Source organism: Globicephala melas, chromosome 12, assembly GCF_963455315.2.
Source record: "Globicephala melas chromosome 12, mGloMel1.2, whole genome shotgun sequence".
NCBI classification, from domain to species: Eukaryota; Metazoa; Chordata; class Mammalia; order Artiodactyla; family Delphinidae; genus Globicephala; species Globicephala melas.
Genome location: NC_083325.1, coordinates 29,361,992 through 29,382,400, shown reverse-complemented (window position 1 = coordinate 29,382,400; position 20,409 = coordinate 29,361,992). Strand labels below are relative to the sequence as shown.

The window sequence follows — 20,409 nt, the reverse complement described above, 5'->3', positions numbered from 1 at the left end:
CCTGTAGCCCCCGTCTTGCCTAATGCTCTGGGTCTGTCTCATGCTCATGCCGAGGGTCCTGCCATGTGCTCCCCGCGTGTCTGAGATGCTCATAGGCCTGCACGGCCCACCCAGAGCAGCTCAGACTCCCCAGAGGTGTTTGCAGACCCAGCTGGCCCCTCGCCTCCTGCTGGTTTCGGAGATGTTTGATGTCAGAGCTGGTACTGAGGTTGTAAAAGAGGAGGGAGGCTTTGGCTCCCTCACCTCAAATCCCCCTCCTCCTTCTTCGTTTCTCTGATTCTCCAACGTCGTGGCTGAGCCAGGCTCCTTTCCATTAGGCCCTAACCCCTCCCCCAGTCTCTTTTCCTGTAGAACGTGCATCTGTTTTAGAGGTGGTCTCATTTCTTTCTGCTAGTCTGTGAGCAGCTTAAGCACAGGAACCAGGGCTCATGGTCATAAATTCATAGGAAAAGAAAGCCAGAAAGCTAGAGTTGGTGAGGCCTGACGTCTCCCTGTTTTTGCAGATGAGGCCGTTCAGACCACGAGTGGTTAACAACCTGCCCAAAGTCACGCAGCTGGTTAGAGGCAGAATCAGGTTCCTGGCCCGGTGGTCCTTCTGCAATGCCGTGCTGCTTCCTTAGTGGTACCTATTAAAGTGGGCAGGGCAGGTTTGACGGATGAACGTGTGTATGTGTGTGTACGTTAGAATCTGTGCTGGTGAACATGGGCACACCTGAGTGCACAGACCTGTGTGTGTACGTGTGTATAGACACGTGTGGACCCTCCTACCACCAGTCAAGGTCTCTGTCAAGGGGGCTCCAAGTTCATGTTGCTGGCTGGTTGGCCGGGCTTGTCAGGGTCAGAACCACCGCCGTGTCCTCACCCCATCCACAGTACCGGTCCCTGACCCAACCCCTGGCAGGTAGAGCTGTACCTGGGAAGCACGCAGGGGAGGGGAGGGGTATTCACATCCAGTCATGCGCCTTTCCTAATGAGCGTGTGATCTCAGTTGCCCTGCTCCCCAGCTGTGTGGCTGCCTGGCTTCGTGTCTGTCATCTGTGAAATGGGGCTAATAATAGCACTTACCTTTTAGGGTTACTTTGAGGATCAAGCCCTGTCAATATTTATGAAGAGCAGTGCCTGGCTCCTGCTTTATAAGTGTTCTCTGTTACTGCTATTATTTTAGTTACTGCTACTAATCAAAGAGATTGCATGAAACAGAGAATACTACTGAGAGCACTTAGATGCCCAATCTGGGAGAAGAGTTGTGGAGCCTCAGAGTTGAGAGCAATCTGGAAGGGCTTCCTGGAAGGAGTGGGCTTTGGAGGGTGGGGAGAATTTGTATTGGGTGGGAAAAAGGAAGGAGAGCTTGCAGAAGAGGCTTGATAGAGTTGGTGGCAATGGGGAGTCTGGATTTTAAGCCCAGAGCCTGTGGACAACGAGGTTTCCCTTACAGAGAACGAGACGTGAGGACCAGAAGAACTGTGTCTGGGCTAGGGGTGAGGCTGCAGGGTTAACAGCTTCCCGAGGCCCTCAGGCCCCCCTACCATCTCCTGCTCACTCTGTCCTGGCAATTTTTTTGTCTTCTCTCTGGGGCAGAGGCTGGCAGGGTCCCGAACCCACACCTGGGCCCAGTGGAGGAGCGTCTGGCCTTGCATGTCCTCCGGCAGCAGGGCCTGGTCCCTGAGCACGTGGAGTCCCGGCCCCTCTATAGTCCCCTGCAGCCGGACATCGAGCAGGTAGGACCTCCACCCTCGGGCCCCAGAGCCCCTGACCCTCAGCTACCCCTCCCCAAGAACAGCTTGGATATCCCAGAAGCACCAGTGGAGACCTCAGGATTTGGCTAATCCCTCGTTGTGGAGTTTCTCCACAGCCTGAATGGTTACCATTGTTGGCCCACGAGGGGACCTCTTGAGCCTGGCCTCCCCTGGCTGCCTGCAGGCCTCAGGGCCTGGGGAATGAGGCTTCTCCTCCATCCCCGTGTAGGCTGGACCTCTGGCTGCCCACAGGTCATTCTGAAGCCTCGCTGTTTCAGCCTGGCCACAGGGAGTCCTCCCCTGCCATCAGTGACATTGCAGATGGCCAACCCTGTGCTGGGCAGTGGGGAGTTCATACAGGGCGAGCCTATGACAGAGAGGCAGAGCAGCCATCAGGAGGGCCAGGGGAATGCTCCCAGGCAGAGGGAGGGAGGGCAGAGGGACAGCAGGCCCAGGGGTGACGTGCGGAGGCTTCCTGGAGGGGTTTGGAGGAGGGGGAGGGGAGAAAATGTTCCAGGCAGAGATGGGCCGAGGCAGCCTTTGTGGCACTAAGGTGCCTTTGTGGACATGCAGAGAACATCCTCTCTGCTCTTTGGAGCTGAGCTCTCCTCCCCTTGGTGGCGTGGCCACCAGCTCCCCAGAGTGGCACTGCAGGTGTTGAAATGTCAGCTCTTTCACGCTCATGTGAACCAGAAGAAGTTAGGTCAATCCCTGCTCCTTCTTCTGTAAGATGGGGACAGAGATAACCGCTGGCTCGCAGAGAAAGAGGGAGCTAAGTGGTGGCAGGTAGAGTGGTTTCCTGTCGTGGAAACCCTCTGAGCCCCCATCACTAAACCATGCTCTCTGAGCCTCCACAACTGTGTACACCATCCCCAAGGCCGACTGCCCCCTGCCCTCTTCCGCCTGGCACAGTGAGACTCAGCAAACATCGCTGTCTCCAGAGAGCTGCCCTGACCCCTGATCCCCAGGTGCTACCCCAGTCCGCGGCCTGTGGGGCAGTGGGCTCACCCCTGTGGTTGACCCTATGGTCCCCTTGAGGGCATCTCTCCTACAGTGTGCTGAGCCTCTCCATGCAGGGCCTGGGGTTTCCCTGTCCTGTGCTCCAAGTATCCAGTGCAGAGCGGGTGGTCAGGAGATGTTGGTTGAATGAAGAGGGTGGCGAGAGAGCAGGGTCATGTCTCCCTCCCCAGGGGAAGCTGCAGATGTGGATCGACCTGTTTCCAAAGGCCCTGGGGCGGCCGGGACCTCCTTTCAACATCACCCCACGGAGAGCCAGAAGGTGACTTACCCCAGCCCAGGCTCAGAGCTGAGCAGGGTGGTGGACTGGTTGCTGCGGGTGGGAGAAGGCGGTGGCTCTCGGGCCAGGCTTTGGGCCACTCAGGCCTCACTCTTGTGCGGGTCTGGCCAAATGTCCAGCCGGGCAAGCAGCAGAGTCTTGGGTGAGCTGACTTCTCGGCTTCTCGGACAAGGACTGCCCACCCTTTGGTGGGAAATCCACGTGGATTTGAGTCATCCTTCTCTGCAGGTTTTTCCTGCGTTGTATTATTTGGAACACCAAGGATGTGATCCTGGACGACCTCAGCATCACCGGGGAGAAGATGAGCGACATTTATGTGAAAGGGTAGGAAGTCACCCTCCTTCCCACCCGTCCCGACTCCACGGTGTGGCCTCTGCTCCCTCGGGGGTGGTGGTTGGTTGGGAAAGGGGGAACTCTGGGGTAGGGAAGGGGGAGAACAAGAAAGGAAGGAGGGCCTTATGGGAGTGGTCTCTGCCTCTGGGGAGTCAACCCCCACCAGATTTCTTCTTCCACATGAATCTTTGCACTGAACTTACAAGGCTTGAGGATATCCCTCAAGAGAGACGTGAGAACATTTTGAAATTTATGACACATTTGGTACATCAAGTTATTTTTCCTTTATCGCTTACCGAGTTCAATGACCTTCTTAGTTCCTTGTTTGCTTACGTCGAGGCTGCGTATTGTGGTGGAGACCTTAGTTAGCCGTGTTCTCGAAACTGTGTGTGTCTAGTTGGATGGTCGGCTTTGAAGAGCACAAGCAGAAGACAGACGTGCATTACCGGTCCCTGGGAGGCGAAGGCAACTTTAACTGGAGGTTCATCTTCCCTTTTGACTACCTGCCAGCTGAGCAAGTCTGCACTGTCTCCAAGAAGGTGGGTGCCATTCCTGTCCCCAGGGGTGCTCGTCCCAGGGCTGTCGAACAGCAGCCTGATCACTGTCGGCCGTGTCACTGTCATACTCCTGCCGCTGCCCCGCCATTGCTGGAGCCACCTCGGCTACCGCTGTGTAACAGCCACCACCATTGTCCCATCACTGCCGGCGTCACCACCACCACCACGTCCACCACGCCCACTCCTCCTACTTCTGCCATCATCGCCATCGTTAGCATTGCTGCCATCCCACAATCTCCCCCACGCCAGCGCTACAACCACTGTATGGAGCTAAGTCCAAATCCTAACAGACCAAGCCGCAGGGAGGGCCGTGGGCTCAGAGTGGGGAGAACATTGGTAAGGAAGCCCAGCACGGTCATCAGAGAGCGGTGGGGCAGAACCCCTAGGGAGAGCGGCCCCAGAGGGCTGTCTGGCCTTCGGTTTGGGCTGTCTGGCCACCCGCTAGGATCGGGTGTTGCTTAGCCAAGTCCCTGCTGCTTCCCCCTTTCTCCCATTTCTGTGCCTGGGGCCTGTGGCCACTGTCCAGGCTAGTATCTCTCAGACCTGGGGAGGCCCGGTGCCTCAGCCGGGGGAAGGGGCAGCTCCAGAGACCTCAGCTCTTTGTGGGTTAGCATCTTCTAGTTGAGGCCTCATCTGGGCCGTGAACTCTCTCCTCCTGAAATAGGCGGGTCCCAAGGCGGGTGGTGGCCCCGAGCCTGCCCTTAGGGAGCAGCCCCCAGAGCGCGGTGAGGAGGGTGCCGTGGGCAGGCAGCTTCCGGAGGCGGAGGGCCCCTCTGTCGGAGCTTCTAACTACGGCGTCCCGCCTAGAATCAGCTCCGCCTGCACATGCTCTCCTGTTCCACAGGGTGAATACCCCTCTGGAGTTTGGGTCCTGCTGGTCCTGTTTCCTTCCAGAGGTGGCGCAGGGCTCCAAGGCAAAGCTTCTGCGACTCCTCTTTCTGTCCTGAACGGTTGTGTGGCTTAAAGAAGGGAAATGTGTAATGGACCTCGGCTGCCTAGGTCCTCTTCATTCTCTTCATCGCATCCTTCCCCCATGACCCCTTCCTAACCCAACAGACAGAATCATCTGCACTTCAGAGAAACCAGAATGTTCCGCTGAACATTCTGAAACCATCAAACAAAAGAAAATATGGGTTAAATAAGGTTAAATGAATTCTTTCACCCAGGGATGCCTACCAGAAAGCAGAGTTTAGCAACAGCCCTGGATGCTGTGCCGTCAAGGAAAGCCTGGCCTATTTGTAGGTTTAATCCTGTTTGCCTTTGTTCAGCATGTTTGTCTATCAAAAGATGTTTCCATAACAAACCAAATGCTGCATTTGCTGGGGAGAGCTCCAAGTCAAACAAACAGTGCCTGTCCTTGCTGTGGACGGAGGGAATGGGGAAGGGCGGCCAGGCCCTCCTTCAGGCCACCTCCCGTGCTCATCAAGCCCTACACGGGGTGAGGCGTGGCTGGGGAACCGAGGCTGAGAGATGCCGATCGGCCCAACACGGGAGGCGGGACCACCTCTCTGTTGTGACAGGTGGAGATGGGTGCAAGGAGTCGCAGGGAGCAGAGTCTTCTGTTCTTGCTACAAAGTAGGAAGAGAGAGAATCTCCTGGCACTGTGGCAGGTGATTTGAGACAAACGACAAAGGCGGGAAGCAGCCATTATTGAGTGAAGGAGACAAAGGGGGAGAGAAAGGCAGAGGGAGAGGGAGCTAACTGGTGGTACCCGGCAGTTCTGAGGGCCCAACGGGATTGCTGATAAAGAATTTGAGGGGGCTCCGTTGTGGCAACAGTGGGGTTTCATCTCTGCCCTTTAGACACCAGCAAGGAAGCAGGGAGTTGAACTGACCCACAGTGCAGTTCCAGAGGAAGAGAGGGGCTGAGGGAACCGACCCATTGGACCGATGGCCCGCAGGACTGGGCTGGCCTTGGGAGAAGGAGAAGGCTATGGGGGATGCTGAGCTGGGAGGAGTCAAGGAGGCTGGGAGTGGCCCGGAGTGGTGAGGGCTGAGGGAATGGGACTTCCCCCCGCTTGGTGCCAGGCTCCGGAGAGGGCGGCTGGAGGGGTGTGTGTGGCAGAGGTCAGAAGAGGAGGTTGAGAACAGTCAAGGGGTTCTGAAGTCATCCAGGAACATGAGGGAGGAACTGGCTTGACCCGAGACAGGGCCATCGGGTCCCTCTGGGAGAAAGGACGCTGGGAGGCAGGGGGAGCCGTGCCCACGGTGGGGCACCAATTAGCTGGTCTGGGCTAGGGGACTAAGCCTGGGGGCGGTTAGTGCAGGGACACTGCACAGCCTCTTGGCTCCTTGGTCCTGCTGCAGAGCCAGCCCTCTGCCGAGGGGTTCAGCGCCTCTGGCAGGCAGGCCCTCCAGGGACCCCATTAACCAGACGAGACTGTTGTAAAGTACAAGGTCTCCTTTCATCCGGCGGCTTTGAACCACTGCTGGTTGCCCTGGCCGGCTCCCCACCTGGAGCCCAGCACACCCACCGGAGCGGGCCTGTGCGTCAGGCACCCACCCTGCAAATAAACAGCTAGTAAAAGGGCCCAGACTGGGAACATAATGAGTGCCTGGGACCTGGGGGGCCATCCCCAGACTGGAGCCCCAGCCCAGCTGCTCCCACCAGGGGCTGTTTGAACCTCTGGCTCATTACTGAGCCCATAAACCGGGCCGGCCAGAGGCACGGAGGATGCTGGCGTCCTGTACAGGCAGGCCTGCAGAGCTGGCCATAAAAGCCCCGCCAGAGGAGGGAGGCACCTGCAGGAGGGCTGGGGCCTGGAAAAGGGGGAGGTGCCAGATGGGGGCTGGAGGCGAGGGGCCAGGTGGGGACCTGAGCCCCTTCACCAGCCCAGGCAGCAGTGCAGGCTACAGCCAACGGCTTCACAAGGTGATCATTCCTCGGGGGCACCGGCCACGGCCTTTGGTCACAGGACCTCTGTGGGGTCCGTGTGATCTGAAGGGGCCACCAAGGCTGTGTACACAGGGCACCTGGGCCCAGACAAACTCTGTGTGGTCAGCAGTACTCCCTGACTCCCGTGGAGTCTGTCCCCCTGAGACTGGGTCCAGGTCCCTGCTGTGACCTGGCACCCACCATCTGCGGGATGGTCAGTGGGTCCTTGCCACCCACGCAGGTAAAGCTACAGTGAGAGGACAGAGAATAGGTGTGAGTGGGAAAGCCCCAGGGACGGTCCTTTGGGTTGAGTGTGACTGGACCCAGGGGTGGATCCAGGCCTCAGCGTGCCAGTCCCCAGCCCTCAGCTGCTCCACGAGGCCTTGGTGGAGAGAAGCCCAAGACAGTGCAGTTTCAGGCTGACTGGTCTGAGGAAGCGGGGAGGGGACAGCAGTGGGCTGGTGAACTTCCCAGCACCGGGAGCTTTCGGTGTGCCCCAGGGCAAGCTCTTGGAGGTGAAGGTGGGGTGGGCTGGGGACACTGCCCCCAGTGCCAGATCCTTACAGTGGTGTGTCGGGGGGTCCCCCCTGACACCCAGGTTCCCAGCCAGCCCACCTTGTCCCCAAGATCGCAGGGGCAGGATTAAGAGACTCTTGAACCTGACTGACTGGGTTGGAATCCAGCTTGCCACTTCCCAGCTGGGTGACTTGGATAAATTACTCGCTCTGGTTTCCTCAAGATAGTATCTCCTCATAGGTCGTTGGAAGCATAAATGATTTCACAGTGGGAAAAGGCTGATGCCTAAGAAGTGCATATTAATGTTGTTTTTATTACCTGTCAGACTTTGGGCAAATTCTTAACTTCTCAAAGCCTTTGTTACGTCATCTGTAAAATGGCAATGAGAACCTTGACTCATGAATTGCGAGGATTAAAGGAGCTACCTTATGTCAAGTGAGCCTGCGTGGTCCCCTCCTGGGCCCTTGAGCACTGCCCTCTGGGGTCTCAACAGTCTTCCTGCTAGGATCTGACTCTGGCAAGTCCCTAAGGGACGTCCCCCTCCACTGCCTCCTCCAGGCAGCCTTCCAGGCTAGAAGGGACCACTGCTCCTCTCTAATCCTGCTCTCCTGCTTCCTCCTCTGCTTCTCCTCTGGGCCAGGATGCTTTCTGGAGGCTGGACAAGACAGAGAGCAAGATCCCTGCCCGAGCGGTATTCCAGATCTGGGACAACGACAAGTTCTCCTTTGATGACTTTCTGGGTGAGCACCATTTCCGGTCAGCGCCATCTTGCCTGTCGGGGCTGCCCCAGAACCCCTCTCTCAGGCCTTGTGGGAAGGCTGGCAGGAGGATCAGGGAGCTCAGGGTCACTGGTCCCTGGTGCTGAGTGAGGTCGGTGACACAGGGTAGTGCCAGGGTGATCAGGGTGGCCAGCAGGGTGGCCTGCCAGCCGAGGTGGCATTGAACGCTGGGCCGTGTTGGTTGGTAGGACCCAGGTAAGGAAGAGAGGGGAGCGCAGGGTGAAGGCAGTGCAAGCAGGAGCTCCATCACTGGCTGTCTGGCCTTTCACGTGACAGGATCCCTGCCTCCTCAGTCTAGTGAGTGAGTGGCTCAAGGCTCTCTTCGCCCTTGTGCCCCAGAGACTGAGCAAATGAACACACCTGGGGCCAGGACTCTGCTGAGGGAAAGTGTGCTGCAACCCTGACTGTGGAACAGGGAGCGCTGGCTTGGAGGACGAGGTGGAGATGGTGCCTTCACAGGGTGAGGTGTGGGGCCTGCTGGCTGGACTGTAAGGAGCCGCCCCATCACAGCTATAAAAGTTCACTGGGAAAATGTGGCCTATCCCTACGATAGGATGTTATTCAGCCACAAGAAGAAATGAGATCATGCTACACCATGGGTGAACCTTGAAAACACACCAAGTGAAAGAAGCCAGACGCAAAAGTACAAATATCGTATGATTCCTTTACATGAAATGTCCGCAATACGTAATCCACAGAGGCAGAAAGTGGTTGCCGGGGATTGGAAGGAGAGGAGGTTGGGGACCGGCTGCTCGTGGGTCTGGTGTTTTTTTAGGGGTGATGAAAATATTCTGGAATTAGATAGTGCTGGTGGTCTCACAACGCTGTGAATATACTAAAAGCCACTGAGTTGTACACTTTACAATGGTTAAAATGGTGCATTTTGTTATGTGAATTTCACCTCAGTAAAGAAATAGTGAACCTGTGAGAAAGGCGGTCCAGGAAGTCACGAGTCCTGTGTTGCAGTTCTGCTCTGCCACCTGGGGGCAGGGCGGGCTTGGACGAATCACTGGAGCCCTCCCTGTGTGGCCAGTGATTGCAGAAGTCACCGAGCTCTTGGGCCCCTGCAGAGGATGCTCTGAGGAGCAGCCCCAGTAGGAATGGGGAGGAGGGCTGCCTGCCCGTTGGGCTGCTCTTCACCCCACTTCCCCCTGACCCCGAGCCTGGTCCCCTGAACTTGGAGGACTGGCAGCTGCTCCACAACTTCACTGTAAAAGATTCAGGGTGTCAAAATCATAGCACTAAGTTGGACTTTTGTTCTCTTACTTATTATTCTGGAATACATAATTCCTGTGGCAAAATTAGAAACCGGAGATAAGCAATGCCTCCCCTTCCTATTTTATTATAATCTCACTACCCAGAGATAACCTTCACTAATATAACTAAGATAACCTTCACTTTGGCGTGTATTATTATTTTGGCATGTATCTTATACAAGCAAACACATATGTGTTATATGTGTATTTTATACATATATATACACATGCATATATGGCATATAGATAGCAAAATTGGTTTATGTTACACATACTGTCTTAGATCTTGATTTTGGGGAAAACAATATTAAAAACATTCTTTCTGTCAGGAGTTATCCATCTGCATTGTATCTGCATCATGGTGCTTAATGTCCTGCCTGATGTCCCATCGGACCCTCATTAGTCCCCCCCTAGGTGCGTACTCGGCTCATCTCTAGGATTTCCTGCATGAGTGACAGCCTAGGCTTACATTTTTGGACCCTTTGTGCGTATCTTTCCTGAACTCTAAGAAGCAGATTTTTAGAGTCTTTGTACATTTTAGTGGTTTTTGAAACATTTTGTTCAATAGCCCTCTAGAAAGATTTTACATTTTTATATTCTCACCTGTGCCCTGTTTGCCTTAACGGCACCATTTTTCCTAAACTTTTGCTGCCAGTGTTATCTTTTTTTAAAAAAAATTGCCAATGTGGTACCTCATTTTTATCTTTCTTTGCATTTCTTCATTACTTGTAAGGTACAACTTTAAAAATATGTTGTTATCCATATTGTTGATGGGATTTTCTTTTTCGTGGTTTTGGGATGGTCCTCTTTTATTGTTGATTTTCAGAGCTTTTTATATAGTAAGGACACATTACAAATAATTTCTCCATTTTTCAATTGCTTTTCACATTTTTATGGAATTTTTTTTTGCTTACAGACTAAATAATTTTTTTAGCATCAGTCTATCAATCTTGCCTTTATGAGGTGAGGCTTTAGAAAATCAATTTTAAAAAGACAAACAAAAAATTGCATTTTATTGAATGAGAAAACAGTGTCCAAAATAAAATTAAACAGGATCATCTTTTGTTTTTAAAAATAAAACTACTACTTTTTAACTCCGTAGATTTCTTTTTTTTTAATTGGATGTTTGTGTATATTGTGAAGTGATAGCCAAAATAAGTTATGTAGTTAACAATGTTTTCTCTTGTGAAGAGAAATTTTAAGATCTACTCTTTTAGCGACTTACAGTATTATTCAGAGATTTCTTTTTTCCCCCTTCATAATGTATTTTCTAATTACATATTTTACTTCTTTTGAGTACTTATTACTTTTATTTTAAAAATGATAGTTAAGATCTGTAATTTTGCCATCAGGAAATAATCCTATGTTTCCTTACAGTCTTTATGTAGATATAGTATATATAGTTTAATATCCTGATTTTTACTTAATATTATCTTGGGATCATGTTTAAAATGGGAAATAAACATTCATCTGTAGTTGAGGGATGGAGAGATGTGTAGATGGGTGGATAGATAGATGAATGCTGATAGAGTTGAACAAATGCTGGATAGAATAATGACCTGATTAATGGATAGATACAGTGCTCAGCAAATGGTAGATCTAGAGGGATGTAGACAGTTAAGTCAAAGCAGATAGATGTATGGAAGGATAAATGGATGAATGGAAAGAAAGAAATCTAGAAAAATAGATCCAGTCAATGAATACTTGCAGTAACTGAGCATTCCACACTGAAAAAAACCTAATCTCCTTTGTATGGTATTCAAGAATTGTTACCGAGTCCAGGCTTGCTCTGCTCACTGCACGACAGGCCAAAGAATTGAAGACGAGGTGTTGAGACAAGGAATACGACTTTATTTGGAAAGCCGGCTGACCAAGAAGATGACAGACTAAAGTCTCAAAATAACCATCTTATTAGGGTTTGGATGCCAGTTTCTTTTATAGCACAGAGAAGGGGAGGAGATGAGGAAGTAAAGTAAAAAGGCTATAAGTTTTGCAAATATCACCTGGAATGGCCAGCCTCCAGGAGGGGATGTGTTCATTTCTTCTTTCTTGTAGCCATCCACAGGTGGACGGTTCCGGATATTTCCCTGAACAAAGGCACTTTGGTTTAACATTCAGGTAGAGGGGCAGGGTTCCCTGAGTATAGACAGTATGTATAGACATTATGCCATTATGTATAGACAGTATCCTTTTAGTGAACAAAAGCAGTGGAAAGCAAAGGTTAAAGTAAAAGAAACAGATACAACATATAGTCCGATTTGGCTCTTCCCTGTTACAATTCCCCACTGTCAATATCCATTCCACAATCTTGTGGAAGAAGGGGCGATGGCCGTTCTAACTGCTTCATCAGATGGATCTTTCTGGGAGTGTCCATCGGTGTCAGTGTTCCAAACATTGTTTCTTTTGTTCCTCTCTGGAAAGCGTCTCCTTTACACCTGTAGCCTTAAAAAATATTCACAGCTTAAAAGTTGAGAGTTATGATGTATTCAGTGGGAATTTTGAGGCCTTCAAGCTTGGGAGGGAGCACTTCAAGTTAAGGAATTTAGCGCTTTTCTATGTATGGGAAAATGCAAGAGTCTGGGCTCACTGAAATCACTCCCTTGATATGCACCTTAGCTATCTGGGGCCTGTATCCTGTATTCTCATATCCTGAGTTTCCTCAGGGTTCACCGGCTCACGTTGGAGGGCTGCAATCGCTAATGACTGATGTGGCAGGAAATATTCAATTTCTCAGATCCTCTCCTCTTGGTCGGGATTTTGACCAATATTTGGGAGACATTTCATGATCAACTTTTGTCCCACGGTGCTGGGAGGCTCATCCCAGATCAGGCAAAAATTCTTGGTGGGCCACTCCAAGTGCTAGTTTTGGGATTAGGCCCTATTGATAATTAAAGATTCTCTGGATCCCCTATCTAACTATGATCCAGGAGACATTTTCCCTTGTTGCTTCTTCCCATACCTAGAATCACACTATTACAATTATTTTACATTATAAATGTGATCTATTTCCTCAAGATGTTTAGCCATAGAAGTTTTGTTGGAAGCCTGGTTACACACTGGGTACTGTAAGAGACAACGGTCTTATAAAATAGACAGGATATAAGTAATGCAGCTAGTAACATTGACAAAGACAATGCAGGGAGACACAAAATACAAACCATTTGGCTTACAAAGGTGTAATTTACCAAATTACTGTGAGTCATAATTAGCTTAAGGGGAAGGTTTTCCTTACACCTGGAAAACACAGATTTAAAGCAGTCATTTTTCAGATAGAAACCATAAAAATTATAACCATATTCACCACTTTACTGAGTTCTATGTAACGAATCCTTCCTGTTAACAGCTTTATAAGCCATCAGGTTTCCCATTAGAATTCTTCAATTTCTTAGCCAGTCCAGCATTATGGCCTGAAAGCCAGAAACTTGTATTTATCCAAAGTCCTTCCTATGAATCTTCTTGAAGAGGAAGCATTTTTACAAAGGCATCATCAGAGTGAAACCATAACTGTCTATAATGACGAAAGACTTAAGAAGGCCCGTTTAAATCCGATTACAATGCAATTGACAAAGTAACTTGGTTAGTGCTGTGACGTGCAACACACTTAGATAATAACTAGAATTATGACGGATAACGTTTTACCAGCACACGTCAGATTTTAGGAACTCCATATAATCTCTAGAATACTGGTATCATTTGCCATACAGTATAACCTAAGAAGATCTATTACTTATTTGACACTCCCCATGTAATTCAACATACCAAGTGAACCTAATTAGTTAATATCTCTCTTTGGGGTGTTTCAGGGGCCCTTTGAAGCATCCCAAAGTTAGTTAGAGTTCAAAGGAACTTCATTATAATTTTTTTTTTTTTTTTTGCGGTACGCGGGCCTCTCACTGTTGTGGCCTCTCCCGTTGCGGAGCACAGGCTCCGGACGCGCAGGCTCAGCGGCCATGGCTCACGGGCCCAGCCGCTCTGCGGCATGTGGGATCTTCCCAGACCAGGGCACGAACCTGTGTCCCCTGCATCGGCAGGCAGACTCTCAACCACTGTACCACCAGAGAAGCCCCTTCATTATAATTTGATTTGTGAAGTTTTGTCAAAAAAATATCAAAAGGGTTTAAACAGTCAGATAGGATCTCAGGTCACTGTGAAACAAGTTATTCACTTAGCGGAAGTAACAGTAAAAGATTTCAAAGGAAAATACAGAACAGATCACTTAAAAGGTAGAAAAACTTAAAATCTGTTATCAGAGGCAGTTCAGAATCTTAAGAAACCTTGTCTTCTTAACAGAGAGAAAAGCCAAATTCAAATTTTTGACCAGCTTACTTTTAAAATTCATTTACTCAGTTAAACTTATTTTAAACTTAGTCAGTCCTGACCATCTACAAAACTCTTTTCTTGGGGTCCACTTTCCATAAACCTTCCATGACTTAACTTATTTTAGCACAATTCTAACTTTCAAGTTGTGGAATATCTGCAGAGATTAATAATTTTATTTTTTTTAATTTATTTATTTGTGTTTATTTTTGGCTATGTTGGGTCTTCATTGCTGTGCGTGGGCTTTCTCTAGTTGCGGCGAGCAGGGTCTACTCTTCATTGTGGTGCATGGGCTTTACATTATCGTGGCTTCTCTTGTTGTGGAGCACAGGCCTCAGTAGTTGTGGCATGTGGACTCTAGAGCGGAGGCTCAGTAGTTGTGGTGCATGGGCTTAGTTGCTCCATGGCATGTGGGATCTTCCCAGGCCAGGGATCGAACCTGTGTCCCCTTCATTGGCAGGCGGATTCTTAACCACTGCACCACCAGGGAAGCTCTGGAGAGATTAATTTTAGATAAAGATAATTATTTTAAAAAGTGCACCTAAAGCTCTTATCTCATTTGCATTTTCTTTCCTTAAAAGTTTCTTTACATCAAGTTACTTTCCTTGCTGATAAATTTGCAACAGATATAACAAGATTTTATTTAGCTTATATTAAACCTAGGCATAATGAAAGTATTATACTTAATGCTGATGACTCTAATGACATGTCTATATTAATTAGATCAACAAACAAACATTAATACTGAATATTTCTCAGTGCACATGAACCTGAAATTCATTTAGCTTAATTTTTCTTGTATTTAGAATTGTTTGGTTTGTAAGAACTTACTCTTCTTTAAGCCAATTAAATAGAGCTCATCCGCAAATCAACCCCAGCAATGTTATCCAAAGACAAAGACACATACAAGGACACAAACAAACAGAGACACCATAGTTCTCATTTCAAAATTTCAGCCCTGAGTCACGTACAGCAACATAAAACCCATCAGTTTACAAAAAGAGGTTGGATTAAATTTAGGTTTCTGGCAGATGGAACAAATCAAGTTCACTTGTCTAGATGGCTGAATTTTTACAGAAAAAACACTTAGTTTTTTAATTTATCCTTGACAAGTCAATTTCTAAATTACTTTGCCCTTTTCTCAAAGTTTGCATTTCAAAAAGATGGCAGAGATGAGCGTTCCTGAGAAGACCAGATAGGACACTCACATCTCAAAGATACAGTCAAGTTTTTCCTAGGATGCCTTTGTTTCCCCTTTGTTTAACATTTACAAGCCTCTTAAGATAAATAGGGAAGGTAGTCAATCAACTTGTTCTCCACTGTCTAAGTTATCTGGGGCTCCTGTGGGGAAATTAGAATCGGATGCCTCAAGTCCAGGGGAGTCCCCTGGCCTCTTACAGGATGTCAGCACAAGGGAAACTGCCCTGCTGTAGAAGTGGCCCCTGGTCCCAATTGGGTGTCCTGTTGGGTCTTAGATGGTGATACTAAACCAGGTCCCTGTGCCTTGGGGGTTATCATAGAAGCTTCTATTTGATCCCCATGGGTGGGGGAAACAGGAGGCGGTGAATATGTTGGTGGCATGTGGGGGGGGAGCAGTTGGAGAAACTGCTGGTGCAGCCTGCTCTTTTGCAAAACACTTCTAACTGCGAGATCATATAATAATTGAGTGAGCCATTCAGGGACCATAATTCTTCTGATCCTAACATATATTGGGTCCACACCCTATTACAATAGTGTATCATGTCTTTCTTAGTCATAGGCTCATGGCTATGTTTTGCCCATTTATCTAATATACACCCCAAAGGGCTCTCCTTCAGGATAGATGGAGTATTTCCATTTTTTATAAGTTTGATAACACCAAAACACAAAAGACACAAACAAATTCCAACACAAAAGGCCCAAACAAATTCTAGCATCGGTGCACACAAAACCAAGACCAAAACCAATGAACCAGTTCCTAAATCAGGTAGACTTAACCTGCAAAACCAACAAACTAGTTCCCAAATCGGGTAGACTTACCCTACAAAACCAACGAACTGGCTCCAAATCAGGTAGAGTCCAACAACAATTTCCCCCTCCAGTAGGGTACCCCAATCAAACAAATTGGCTTATCCTGTAAAGGAAAAGCCCAAAGTGAGAGGGAAATATGTTGCCAGTGTGCACGCTGGAGCAACTTATCATACAAAGTCGAGTTCGTCGACTCGCAACACAAAAGGATACACAAAAGCAAAACAAGACCAAGACCAAAACAAATGAACTGGTTACTGAATTGGGTAGACTAACCATACAAAATTGAGTCTGTGGACTCGTAGAAGTTGGTATTTTCCTTGCTTCAACTGCCAAGCGCTGCAGTAGCTGGCACCGCTTGAGGGAAGTTTGAAGGGAAGATCCTCAGGACAAATGGTCCTGGCATCTGCTAGGCCTTGCCACAATGTTCCCTGACCGGGGCTGTCTAGCCAAAAAACGGCAAGCCTCCTGGCTGGCTTGCCAAATTTGTTACCGAGTCCAACCTCACTCTGCTTGCCACACGACAGGCCAATGAATCAGAGATGAGGTGTTGAGGCAAGGAATACGACTTTATTCGGAAAGCTGGCAGACTGAGAAGATTGCAGACTAATGTCTCAAAATAACCATCTTATTGGGGTTTGGATGCCAGTTTCTTTTATAGCACAAAGAGGCGGAGGAGATGAGGAAGTAAAGTAAAAAGGCCATAAGGTTTGCAAACATCACCTGGAATAGCCAGCCTTGGGGAGGGGATGTGTTAATTTCTTCTTTCTTATAGCCATCCACAGATGGACAGGTTCTGGATGTTTCCCTGGAAAGGGCGCCTTGGTTCAACATTCAGGCAGAGGGGCAGGGTTCCCCAAGGCAGGCCATTCTGTATAGACAGTATCCTTTTAGTGAACAAAAGCAGTGGAAAGAAAAGGTTAAAGTAAGAGAAACAGATCCAACATGTGGTCAGATTTGGCTCTTCCCTGTTACAGAATTTCTTCAATTTGGCCTTGGAAAATATTTTTTAGATTTACCTCTCTCACTTAATCCCTTCAGTAACCTATGCTCCAATCCCATTGACTTCGTGTTGTTGGAATTGGATTAGGTGAAACCTCATGAAATTGCTGTTTTTATACGTCAAATATAGTTGAATACCAGAATTTTCATATGGCTCAACCCAGTAGATGGGACTATTCTTGGAGAAGATGGATAAAATAGATGAGTAGATGAAGCAGTATAGAAAGATAGCTGCTTGGATAACTAGGTGGGCAGATGAAAAAATTGGTGGATGAACCACAATGAGATAACACTTATACCTATAAAAAAGCAAAAGCAAAAACAAAAAATGGAAAATAACAAGTGTTGGAGAGGATGTGGAGAAATTGGAACACTTGTACATTGGTGGTATGCATGTAAAATGGCACAGCTGCTTGGGAAAAAGTTTGGCAGTTCCTCAAAAAGCTAAGCATATGACCTAGCAATTTCACTTCTAGTTATGTACCCAAAAGAATTAAAAACTGGGACTAAGACATCTGCACACCAGCGTTCAGAGCAGCATCATTCACAAGAGTCAAAAGGTGGAAACAATCCAAGTGTCCATCAACAGATGAATGGATAAACAAAATGTGGTATATACATACCATGGAATATTATTCAGCCATAAAAAGTATGAAGTACTGATACATGCTACAACATGGATGAATCTGGAAAACTAAATATGCCAAGTGAAATAAGCCAGATACAAAAGGATAAATTTTTATGATCCCACTTATATGAAGTGTCTAGAATAGGCTTTTTCATAGAGACAGAAAGTAGATTTAGAGGTTAGCAGGGCTGAGAGGAGAGGGGAATGGGGAGTTATTACTTAATGGATACAGAGTTGCTGTTTGGGGGGAATGAAAAAGTTATGGAAATAGGTAGTGCTGATGGTTGCAAAATGTTGTGAATGTAATTCATGCCACTGAAGTATACATCTGAACATGGTTAAAATAAATTTTATCTTATCTATAAATATTTTACTGCACTAAAAACAGTTTAAAAAGTTGATGGTTGATGGATGTAGACGATGGGTGAATGAGTGAATTTGTGCATAGTAAGATGAACAGTTGAGCAGGTGGGAAGTTCTGTTAAGGGTGAATCAGTCAGGGCACAGTAGCAGGCATATGCGTGCATGGATAGATGGATGGGAAGCTGTACAGATGGAATGAGAGGCAGTGGGTGGGGAGTGGAGTTTGAGCCATGGGGCTAAGACCATGGATAGAAGCTGAGGAGGCTGAACTTGCCCAGCCCCAGGGTGGTCCTAGGCTGGCAGTGACTGAGAAAGTGTGGACCAAAGCACCCTCCTCTGCCACAGGCTCTCTGCAGCTGGACCTCAACCGCATGCCCAAGCCTGCCAAGACAGCTGAGAAGTGTTCCTTGGACCAGCTGGATGACACTTTCCACCCGGAGTGGTTTGTGTCCCTTTTTGAACAGAAAACAGTGAAGGGCTGGTGGCCCTGTGTGGCGGACGAGGGTGAGAAGAAGATACTGGCGGTAAGTCTGTTCCCTCTGGTTGGTGGAAGTGACACGTCCATAGAAATCGCTGAGCACAGACGTGTTCCTCTCCCTCTATCCTGCCCTCCCTGTCTGTTTCCCAAGACACTGTCCCTCTTCCCTGCCAGTTCCCCGCCTTCGTCTCCTCGAGGCTCGTATCCCAGGAAAGCCCATCTAAATCTAAAGATGCCCTAATCTCCCGTGGACGCTGTTTAATTTGTACTTGCTCCTTGGCCTTCACAGTGATCTGTGTCCTGGGTTCCCCTCTGGCTGGGCTTCCTGTGGAGGACAGGGGTCATGCCACTCCCATTTGAGCAGAACCCTATAAGGGACCGTCCTTGTCCTCTTCTCCCTGCCCAGAGGTCTGCCCAGGCGTGTGACTGGGGACCATGGAGAATCATCCTTCCTCTGCAGAGGAAGTAAATGAGTTTACTGTCCTTCCTTGGTATCAGCAGAGGGTTGGTTCCAGGAGCCCGCGTGGACACCAAATCCATGGGTGCTCAAGTCTCATAGTCCACCTTCTGCGTTTGGTTTAATCTACAGATCTGAAACCTGCAAATGAGGGCCAACTGTATATTTATTGAAAAAATCTGTGTATAAGTGGACCTGTGCAGTTAAAACCCGTGTTGTTCAAGGGTCAACTGTACTTAGAAACGGCAGAGAGCCAGCCAATCCCTAAAGTGGCCCTTGAAATAAAATATCCATGTTGTATAACAAATTATAACAATTAATAAGAAATACTAACATCTCAAAAGAAAAATGAGCAAAGGGCATACATAGATAATACCTAAAGCAGTACAGTGGCCATTACATATTTAAGAAGGTTCATTTCCCCTAGGAATTACATAAAGGAATGCTTTAAAATGTGAAAACATTTTTTATGTATTATATTAGGATTTTTAAAAAATAGAAACACTTATTGCTAGTGAGGATGCAGAGAGACAGCCTTCTCATTTACCTCTGTTGGGCAGGCTAATGATTTTTACCATTTGGGGAAACAATGTAGTAATATATAGCCAGAGACTTAACAATATTTATGCCCTTGAAACTTTTCATCCCACTTCTAAAATCTCTCCTAAAGAAATAACCCCATAAAATTAAAAATTTAGGGTTTATTTATAACAACAAAGAGTTGGAAACAACCTAAACGAACCAAAATAACTGGTTTACTAAATAAATTATGGTCAACCATGGCATAGATACAGCATTAAAAGCAGACTTTAAAGAGTATATAATTATATAATAAAATATATTCCTAAATGAAAGAAACAAGCTATAGAACCATATATACACAGCGTGATATTTCATATACTTGCAAAGAAAAATAGCTCTGATGAATAAAGTATTACGAGTGCTTGTCTCTACATAGTAGAAGTATGGGTGACAGTCTCCTTTTTTATACATTTCCGTAGTTGCTATGTGTTCTGCAAGGAGCAGGTACTTTTATGAGCAGATCACCCTGTATCTTTTTTTCAAACAAATCATAAAGTGACCTTTACATCTGTCCTGGCCTGGCTCCTCTCCAAGCCATGGGGCCAAGCCTTTATGTCTCTGATCAGGTCCCCCTTGTCCCCTCAGGGCAAGTTGGAGATGACTTTGGAGATTGTGGCCGAGAGCGAACATGAGGAGCGGCCGGCCGGCCAGGGCCGGGATGAGCCCAACATGAACCCCAAGCTTGAGGACCCAAGGTTGGTGCTCAGCCCCTGAGCCCTGATGCCCAAGGGGACGGGGAGGAGTATCCACAGTTCAGGAGGCACTCACCGTATAGCCGCACAGAGGCCCCAGGGCCCAGAGAGGGGTGTGACTCATCCAAGGGTACACATTGTTAGGGGGCAGGTGACGGACATCATTCCAGGACACGCTGGGCTCGTCAGCTAGTTCCAGAAGCAGGCGCTGTTGGGTAGCTCTTGGTTGTAGGCCAGGCGTGCTGTCATATATATGTTGTGTCATGGAACCTTCCCTGCTGAGTCGTTGTTAGTATCCCCGCTTTACAGATGAGGAAACAATCACAGCAAAGTTAAATAAGGTCATTCCAAGGAAAGTGGCGAAGCTGAAATTCTCACACCTGGTCTGATTGGCCCCGGAGCCTGACCAAGGTCTTTCCCTGACCAAGCTGCCTTCCATGGCTCTCCTATGGTGTCAATGTGGCTTTCAAAAGGCCTTTCAGCTTTAATTTTCCCAGCTGTGAAATGGGGGCCTAGTCCCTGCCTCCCCTACCTC

At 48.2% G+C, this 20,409-nt stretch overlaps 1 protein-coding gene across 22 annotated transcripts in view; it reads left to right on the top strand.

Annotated features, from left to right (window-relative positions):
• Positions 1-20,409, top strand: part of DYSF (dysferlin) — a 223,677-nt gene that overhangs the window by 198,327 nt on the left and 4,941 nt on the right. For all 22 annotated transcript variants that reach the window (XM_030877537.2, XM_030877532.2, XM_030877534.2 and 19 more), the window contains 7 exons: positions 1,579-1,718; positions 2,927-3,015; positions 3,262-3,357; positions 3,764-3,905; positions 7,954-8,053; positions 18,011-18,189; positions 19,768-19,877. In XM_030877537.2, the coding sequence (XP_030733397.2) occupies positions 1,579-1,718; positions 2,927-3,015; positions 3,262-3,357; positions 3,764-3,905; positions 7,954-8,053; positions 18,011-18,189; positions 19,768-19,877 (856 nt within the window). The remainder of the gene's footprint in view (positions 1-1,578; positions 1,719-2,926; positions 3,016-3,261; positions 3,358-3,763; positions 3,906-7,953; positions 8,054-18,010; positions 18,190-19,767; positions 19,878-20,409) is intronic.